General features: G+C 37.4%; 2 protein-coding genes across 8 annotated transcripts; both read right to left on the bottom strand.

Annotated features, from left to right (window-relative positions):
* Positions 1 to 44: 44 nt before the first annotated feature.
* Positions 45 to 968, bottom strand: LOC132202728 (mitochondrial pyruvate carrier 1). The gene is made up of 3 exons (XM_059629835.1): positions 799 to 968; positions 540 to 640; positions 45 to 474 (listed from the first exon to the last, which is right to left on the bottom strand). Exons 1-3 carry the CDS (start codon positions 867 to 869, stop codon positions 272 to 274), a joined length of 375 nt encoding a protein of 124 aa, XP_059485818.1. The 5' UTR covers positions 870 to 968; the 3' UTR covers positions 45 to 271.
* A 453-nt stretch (positions 969 to 1,421) lies between these two features.
* Positions 1,422 to 8,895, bottom strand: LOC132202725 (NAD kinase-like). 7 transcript variants are annotated; one of them, XM_059629826.1, is made up of 11 exons: positions 8,624 to 8,895; positions 8,226 to 8,339; positions 5,407 to 5,481; positions 4,295 to 4,378; positions 3,879 to 4,008; positions 3,632 to 3,826; positions 3,120 to 3,414; positions 2,908 to 3,065; positions 2,575 to 2,657; positions 1,843 to 2,050; positions 1,422 to 1,783 (listed from the first exon to the last, which is right to left on the bottom strand). In XM_059629826.1, exons 2-10 carry the CDS (start codon positions 8,336 to 8,338, stop codon positions 1,846 to 1,848), a joined length of 1,338 nt encoding a protein of 445 aa, XP_059485809.1. In that variant the 5' UTR covers position 8,339; positions 8,624 to 8,895; the 3' UTR covers positions 1,422 to 1,783; positions 1,843 to 1,845. The 7 variants fall into 7 exon arrangements, 6 of the variants coding, with proteins under 6 accessions (XP_059485809.1, XP_059485810.1, XP_059485812.1 ...); XM_059629827.1 differs by lacking the exon at positions 2,575 to 2,657 and adding an exon at positions 2,304 to 2,386; XM_059629829.1 differs by having other exon boundaries at positions 5,407 to 5,478.
* Between the last annotated feature and the right edge of the window lie 384 nt (positions 8,896 to 9,279).

Raw genomic sequence — 9,279 nt, 5'->3', positions numbered from 1 at the left:
TTATAAATGTTTGGACATTTTTCGTGCAAATTAATATCTCTGTCAATTTTCTAAAACGACAATTTCTGCTACGACTAGCTTGGATAACATTGTGATGATTTTTAGTAATATTTAATCCAGATTGATTAATTTGTTTGGATCAAACTATTAATTTGATTACGATATATAAGAGCAAAAAGCCAATTAAACGGAACCTCCGGGGACAATGTATTGGGGAAATATTTTACCTCTAAATATAACAGTGTCTGGCGAGTGTGGAACAAAAAATATTCTACTGCTTTTGTACTTCTTCTGTTGCTGGGGCTGCTTCAATCTCTGCGGGTTTCTCTTTGCTCAGGTAATTGTAGTTGATGAATCTGTATCCTTGAGTGAGTTGAGCTGCCTCATTTGTGAAGTGACAGGCGAAGAGCAAGAGATTCCTCGGTTGTACTTTCCACGCAAATCTCATGAAAATCATCGAGTATAAACAAAGTGCTGTAAAGAGATAGAATTCAATTGAGTTGTTTTGCAAGAAAAAGCAATAAAAATTTTTATCTCACCAAGAGTCATCTTGCCACTGATAAATTTAGGGTCTTTTTTTGTGTCAGCGATGGCAGCGATAGGAATGCCCCAATTAGCAACTGGTCCCCAAAAATGTGTGCTGAAAGACAAAGCGGTGTGATAAATTCAAATTTCCGTCCAAAACTTAAAGACAACAAAAGGAAAAGACAAAATTGAGGTGACCTTCAAATGGACCTTGAATCCGGATCCTTTATCTCGAATAATTTTTCTTATTTGATATTTTTGAAATTTCATTACCTCATTAAATATTCCCTAAATTCTTTGCTCTTGAGCTGGTCGAGGCCCTTCTTGATTAAAGTCGATGCCATGTTGGTGGTTTTTTGGAAAATTAGGAAAAAATTAACAGAGCTGGGGGCACACAAAGCACGACTTGTTTACTACGAAGAGAACTGCAGGTGGGTGTGCGAAATAAAATACTGTGGTGAAGAGAAGGGAGATTTACGCGCGTAATTTAAAATTCTGTCAGCATAGTAAGTATTACAATTAGGAGCACTTCGGAATTAAAATAAAATTATCGAAACACACGCTACAGCCAAATTTATCATGAATACCTTTTTTTATTCATTATTTTTGCTCATGTAAAATTTTTTTTATATTGCCATCCTTTTTAACCTAATTTTAATTTTGGTGTGCATATTTTTATCATTTTATAAGATAATTTAAGAAACACAATTTTGATTTTTTTGACAAATTGTTTTTGTTTATTTTAACACAATTTTTAGAAGTGGTCAACACTCTGCGACGTTTCGAATAAAAAATTACAAAAATAACCATTTCCTGGCATGTGAAACGCAACAGGACATTAAATATTACTTAAACTTCACGATCCATAACAAACTCAAAATATTTATTTTAAACTATACCTCTTGAACTAATAGCATGATCATGGGCATAATTTTCAATATTGCTATTTATCTTTTTTAATCGCTACATCTTTTTGTAGCCACAAAATGTGTTACAATACAATACAGTGGTGGCAAAGTATAAAAATATAACAAAATTTTGGTCCACACGTTTGATATACTAAATGCTACATGACATTCAAAGAAGAATTTGGAAGAGAACAACATGCGTCACGGTGGACTGCTCAAAAGCAGAATCAATTCTCAAAAGAGAAAGAGCCCAAACTCCAAAGGTTGAAGGTGATGATCAAGACTTTTCCAAATAACTATCAAGACCACGCAAAACTTTGTGTTATAACTTTGCTTGTAGTTTTAGCTCCCTGAAAAAGTTGGGAAAAAAATTATAAAAAAATGAATAATTTGTTAAATTAACACAAACCATTTAACTATCAATCTGTTCCGACTGCTCCAGCGAGTCAAGCGTGTCGTTGGAACTTGACTGAGTGAGGTCCGAGAGTTCATCCAGGTGCTTCTGCCGCTTCCTAACATTCCAGTGAAGACACTCGGCCAAAGAGTCAAACCAGTCGGATATCTGGTCTTGGGCGCAGATTGAAGGCACAGGGTAAATGGAGGTGGTCACTCGGAGACTAAAAATAAAATTTCAAAAATTAAATCATCAGCACTTAAAGTGAAATTAAAAACAAAAACGTCATGCAAAAAACTATTTAAGAGCAGCTTTCCAAACAGAACCAACAACCAAAGTGCAAGTCTGTGAAAGAGAAAGTTAGCCACCCCAGGAGAAAAGACCAAGTGTCCGCCAATACATAAGTGTAGGAATGAATCGGTTAACCAGGGAAACATTTTGAAAAGCGTCTGCAACTCCAAAAGAGAGTCACACACCTATCTCCTTGGAGCAATTCTTGTTGGTAGCGTCCGTCAAAACTGACACATGCTGTGCTACGAGCGTCATTGCTTAGCATTATCTGAAACACACAATAAAACCGTGCTACCCTGGTGAGAAAATTACGTCTGATAGGTATTAATTTTTTTTGGTTTATTCAGTATTCAGTGCACCAAAAACTGCTCACAACTGCTACTTCTACAAGGGGTGCTAATCAGTGAGTAAAAAAATAGAGACAATGCACAGTGACCGTGTGGTGCTGCCGCTTACCTGTCACCGTGTCTCAATTCTTGTCTGTTTCTGCCATCGAATGAAACCCAAGATGTGTTTCTGCTGTCAGGAGACACTGAAATCTTCAAAGATTATACGTCTTTTTGAGCCACTCAGAAACGATATCAGTTTAAATTTTTTTAACAAAGTTTGGAATTTTTTTTACACTTCTTTGTTTCAAAATGTATATCAATCATATATTTATAAATTATTTTGAAAAAGATTCAAAATGACTCATCATTTTTTTTTTTAATTCATTGTAAACTATGATTTTTTTTTGCTTGCTTTAAATAACTGCACCAAATTTGCAATAAAATTAATGATAGATTTTACCTTCAGTTCCACGCCAGCAGGTACGACGATGGGTCTGAACGATAGCGAGTGAGGACAAATAGGAGTGACCATGATGGCAGGCACACTGGGGTGGATCATTGAGGCGCCTGCTGCGACTGCGTAGGCGGTGCTACCAGTAGGAGTTGACACAATCAGACCTGTTTAATATTCAATAAAATAATTCGGGCAAAAAAAAAATAGGACTGTTTCACCGTCGCCTTGCACGGAGGTGATGTGTTTTCCGTCCAGGTAGAGGTCAATGTTCGACAGGTAGGGCGAGGGTCCTCGGTCGATGACCACCTCGTTTAGCACCAAAAGATTGGTAGATGGAACGTGGCCCTTTTCGTCGTCCTTCCGCATGATGATGCAGCGGAGACGACTGCGCAGGGTCAAGGCTGCGTAGCCTTCCAGGACATTGGTCACTTGCTCCTGGAAGTTCTCAAACTCAAATGGAGTCAAGAAGCCAAGAGATCCAAGGTGGAAGGCCATCACAGGTGGCACTGATTGCTGCAAAATAATAATTGAGATTAAATAAATTAAATTATTCCAAACGAGACAAAGGATTTAAAAGATAATTTTTTTTTCAGTTGAATTTTAATTTAGTGGTCTTACTGAGGGGATTTGGCATGGCTTTTTAATGAACACCAAAGGTAATCTTAAATAAATATCAAGAGACTCCTTGAATAAAAATTATAGCACTAGCGCCAAACAAATATTAGCATACTTGAAATAACAAGCTGGCATAGAGCAAGGTGCCGTCCCCTCCCAAGCAGATGATGAAGTCGATTTTGTCTGTCAAATCATCTTTGCCATCTTGAAATGTCATTAGCTTGTCCTTGACGACTTGGAAGCTGCTGTTTGCCTGAAGCATCGAGTCATCCATGACCGAGTTCTCCACAAACACCACCATATTTTTCTCCTGAAAATGCGTATTAATATTTTACTGGCAAAATATTTTTTTTTTAATGAACCTTGATGAGCCAGTGCACCAGTTGGACGAATGGAGGAAGCACAGAGGCGTCCCTCACTTTCTTTATCACCAGCACGGTGAGGGGCGGTTTGTACCATGTCAGGCGCTGGCTGGCCGGGTCTTGGATCGTCCTGAAAACCGGTGCCAAAAATCAGTCTCCCACTCAAAGTGAGCAGATAGAGATCAGAGTGTGCCTTGTAATGAGCAATGCCTCTTGAAGAAAAATACGTGGGAGGGTCTTTGAGGTGTTACTTTGCATGTTGGAACTCGTAATGAGTACAAATAATATAGTCGAGAGAAACGAGGGACGAGTTTTTCTTTTCTTAACATCGAGGAGAGGTCACAATTTTAATTTGGGGGGTTTGAAACATAGTTAGAGAAGAGGGAGTTGACGAGAAACAAATGCAGCCCACTTACATCACCATAGCAGAATTTTTCATGATACGACCACAAGGGCCAAACTGCTGCACTGGACTGGGAGCATTTAATGATCGGGTACGCCTGAAACATTAACGGATATTTGCCGTAAGAAACAACCTCATATACGGATGTCGTGCATGGAAACAACAAACCTAGTTAAAGTTTGCCAATTATTTTTTCAGCATTTACGTCAAAATTTAAAATTAGAGCGACTAAATGCGGTTTCTTTAATAAAATAAACAAGGAAATAAGGAGGAAAAACCTCATATCTCATATCATTAGTTTGAAATAACGCAATTCTCTTAACTTGATATTCAAATTCAAGCAAGAATGTGTGGCAAGCAAACAGTTAAATGAACGGTTCAGAGCACACTGATCAGAATTGACCATAAATTTGAGTTTACTGTTACAATTTTACTGCAGATAATAATGGAATTTAAACAAAAATTATACAAATATATAAAAAAATCAAGGAAATAGCAACTTGCCTAGATCAATGCTACGTGTAAACTGATATTCTACAGACTAACCAGAGAGGTGTCAAATTTACTCGTGATATCAGAGTGTGAAATCGAATATAACATGCTTGTAAAACAATCTGGACGATGGCACCATAGAGGTGAACCAACTAGATGGTACACTCAAGCCATTAAACTAAAAGACTACAGACAAAAGCACGTCTCGCGAGCTCTAATCTTGCGCTAGTAATAAACAAATAAATAACTTATACGTGTAATTAAGTGAGACTCAAGCAAGAACATAAGGGAAAATTAAATTGTAAAAAATAAAGTAGTAAATAAGGGGCACGAGCAGCAAACGAATTCCAAAATGCAGTAAAACGAAACAGCGAGACTGGAGAATGATGAGGTGTGGGTTTTTTTATCGTGCGCCAAATTTATAATAGGTGCGATCAGCCTACAACAATAATAATACCTGGTCTTATTTGTTTTTCTTCACATGCACAGAGAGCAACAATAAAAAAAGGAAATCACACAAAATTGCAGCAGAGGTGTGCCGGTGGACGTTTGACATTAAAAAAAGAGAAAAGGTGCTTTGCAAATCAAGACAAAATGCGGTCCGAAAGGAAAATGGGTGCTGAACAGACAAACCTGCGATCCTGCGCCTTTTGTTGGTCCATCTCGCCGCAGCTGCACGTTTCGCACTTATTTCGCTGAGTTGGGCTGCTAATAACAGTAAAATAACAAAAGTCTCTTTCAGCTTACTCAGTCAGGCAGGCAAATTGCACGCAAAATGTATGGGGAAAAAATGCATCAGAGCGAGCGAATCCGCCGTAATTGCGGCGCAACAATGGCGCGGTAATTGACCAAGGCAGCCTTGGGAAATAAAAATTCGCTGTCGGAATGGAAAATACAATTAAAAATATAAAAATAAAATTGGCAGCATCTGTCAAAATCCGCGAGTTGCTGAGTGAGAGGAAATTTCCTAGAATTGGCCAAGAAGAAAATTGGCACGGCTCGTCAGCGGCGCTCTCGCGGTTTCCGACAGGGCTGCTCTGCGCTTTTGACAAATCGGAAAGGATTAATAAAAGTGAAGGCCTGCTCGATAAACCACGCCGTCTGTGAAAGAGATTAATTTTGAAAAGACGACGAGAGAGAGCGAGCGACCCGTGCACACCGTTGTGAATCGCGAAAGAACTTCCAAGTTCAACGAGTCAATGACCCGCGCACAGAGTTGTGGTAGTACCCTTGGGGCCAAAGGAGCAAGCAGCTGATATAACAGGAACTCCTTCTCTCTCTCTTTCAATCTCAACTACACACCTTTTCATTATCAATGTTTTGGTAGAGAGAGTAAACATGATTGAATTTCTATACAGTGTCTCAATTGATCTTTTGCTGTACGCGTGAAAAACGACGCCGATGAGAAATGAACCAGTTTTTTTTTCAATTCGTGGCTTTGCTTTCGCTGATCACAGCGACTTTGCTTCGCATCTGATGAAGGGAATTTTTTTTTCATAATTTCTTGTATTTTTAATTTTACAACATTTTCTGTGGGGAAACTAAAATTTCAAGTATTGATTTTATATTAGAATTAAACTGGGAAAATTTGTGTGTAATTTAATTGTATTTTAATAACATTTATTAATTATTGAAAGCTAAATTTTCAATAGAAATACAAAACTACTCATTATACATTTAAAAATTAAATTATTAATATAGATTTTTATTTCTAATTGCAAGAATTTGAGTCGGGTTAAAATAATACCTGAACAATTAATAAAAAATAAATAATAATAATCTTATTTACATTATTTTTATTTTTGATTTCTTTGTTAATAAATATCTGAACATTTGCGCATGGAAAATGTAAAAACATTGTTGAAAATGACTCATTAAAATTATAGAATTCCCCCTCCACCCCATATGAGACTACTTCTCTGTTCGCGTTTCAATTTTTGATATCAACAGGTCGGGACGAGACGCACTCAACAAAGAAAACGCTTAATCACTTTGCAATTATGAGATATCTAAAAATAGTCTCCATTCAATGCCACTTACTTTTCAAATGGATTTTCCCTTTGATACTTTTTACTTCTCTCTTGACCGTCAGTTTGCAGTACATCGCAATAAACTCAAGCTTTTGATTGCGCCATAACCTTCGTTATGGGCAAAAAGTCTGTCCGAGTTTGAAGTACATAAAAAAGTCTCAGCTCATAATGGAGATGTTAAATTTGCCGATTGTAAAATAAAACGGAAGCAGCTGAGCGTGAAAATATGCCGAGATAAAAATTCCCCGAGATGCAAATTTGAGTCGGAGTCACTCGAGCGCTTGGCACCTCACGCGTCGCGCGCGACACTCCATAGATCGGATGGAGCAGAAAAATAAGATACTGGTTGGTGCGCGGCAGATGGATGACCAGGGCATTTGTTCGACTGGAGAACCCGTCAGACTTCGGAGATCGTGATGGAACATAAAAGCAAATGATGCAGAGGAATTGGGTCAGATTGAGATGACTGAACCGATGTTTGCCTTGTTCGAGAGACCTAAAATTTAAGCACGTTTCAACCTACATTTTGGGATTTACTGTTCCAGCAAGGAGCACGATGAAAACGTGTCTTTCAAAATTTATGAATAACGCTCTATAGAAATCTCACTAAATTGGTTAACGTAGAAAGAAAGTTCTGCTCAAAATATAAGCAACTTTTTTCAAAACAAAATTTTAACTGATTTATTTAATAATTCCGAACTGGAATTCTTTACATGGATTTTTGTTCTTCAAAATTAACAAAAAATTATTTATGTTCACTAACGTTTCTAAAAAAACGTTAATCAGCAAATCATTTATAATTCATATTTCAAAAATTCCTCAATTTTACATTGCCTCCGTTTTGAATGAAATATTCAAAGTAATCCAATTTAAAATTAGATTTTCCAATAGTTTCCTAGCGGATATAGAGGTGCTGATTGTTTATCACGATTATGCCACACTTCCCTTCGCGTGAAAGGCTTCAAAGGAGTAAGGGCCAGTAGCTGTTAAATCACTTATTCAAATTTATGCACCAACTTAGGAGACAATTGTATGCAAGGAGTTAAAAATGAAAACGACTTATACATTTTTTAAATATTAGCCAGAATAGCACAAAATGAATTAATAAATTCAAATGCTGAAATCACTGAAATGATTTGGAATTACGCTGAATCCTTTAGAGATAAACTGCCAAACTCACCAGAGGTTGCATAAATAAATGATCAAATTAATGCTATCAACAGCACTTAACGTCACGCATTTTCAGATTGTCGATACATCCTATCAAACTGATCGATAAACGTCCTACATTTTGTTCGTCAGAGAACAATTATAGTCAATTTTAAATACAAAATTAATGAAACAAAATTGAATTGATCAAAAATGTTAGCGGTTGGGGCTTTTTACAGAGTTTGGGAACAAAACAAGAACCAACAAACTCACCTGAAAACTTTTTCCTGCACTCGTCCCACGACTGATTTCCGGTGTCTTGTGCCTGTGGAGTTCAGTTCCATGCCAACCATAGCCTTAGCCAAGCTGAGATCACTTTCGTTCATTCTAGACACAGAGACAAATTGATCCGATTCATCAGCAAAAATTTATATGTATTAGCAGAGTCATCAAATTTCATACATACGCAGGAAAAAAATAAACACAGGCACAAGCATGTATAGAAGTGTTTGGAAAAAAAATTAATGAAATCAAAGAGAAGAAAGTTCAGCACCCTTTAACCGCAGGTCAGAAATCATGCACGAGTGCGGTGGTCGACAAGCGTGACAAGCACTTCAAGTGACCCTAAAACCCAATTCGGCCGGGAAGAATAATAATAACGCCGCCTTTACCTGTTAATTAATTTTGTTATGCAACGCGGGGCCAATCAATTGCGAAATACGCCGATCCAAATTTCGGGTGCACCTTTGAAGGTCCGTTCGTCGGAGTTGTATGATCTGCGGAACAAATTAATGTCCCGTTCGAAAGGTCCTTCAGATGTCCAAGTGCGCGGATAGAGTTGAGGATCCCGCGGGCGCCGATTGTGCTCTGATAATGAGATCAATTCATCGAGCTGCCCTGCTTAAATTTACCACAGGTCTCTCTCAACCCCGCCCCTCTGAACAAAAAGTATCGATTTTTATTTTTTCTCAAACCGGTTTCTGCCCGCAAAAATCGCCACCTGCAGTTTCAAATGGTGTCACCTCGGGGCTAAACCGGTTTTTGCTGCAAAAATTACCGATTTCTTTATCTTTATTATTATTGTAAACATGATCAGATGTTGAAGGACCTCTTTATGCCCTGTTTTTTTGGTGAAAATGCAAATTAAATTCTAAGATTTCGATGACATCAAATTTTTTTGTGTATTTCGACACTTGATTGGAGTCATCATATGCGTAAAAACATCATTACGAATGCAATGAGGTTTGAAATAATGCTATTTTTTATATAATTGAATGAATAATTTAAATTTACAAACGGATTTTTAATTCACAGACAAATTTTACTT

This window comes from Neocloeon triangulifer, unplaced genomic scaffold (assembly GCF_031216515.1).
Source record: "Neocloeon triangulifer isolate White Clay Creek 2 clone unplaced genomic scaffold, ASM3121651v1 ptg000015l, whole genome shotgun sequence".
In the NCBI taxonomy this organism is placed as follows: domain Eukaryota; kingdom Metazoa; phylum Arthropoda; class Insecta; order Ephemeroptera; family Baetidae; genus Neocloeon; species Neocloeon triangulifer.
This window is presented reverse-complemented; position numbering and strand designations above follow the sequence as displayed.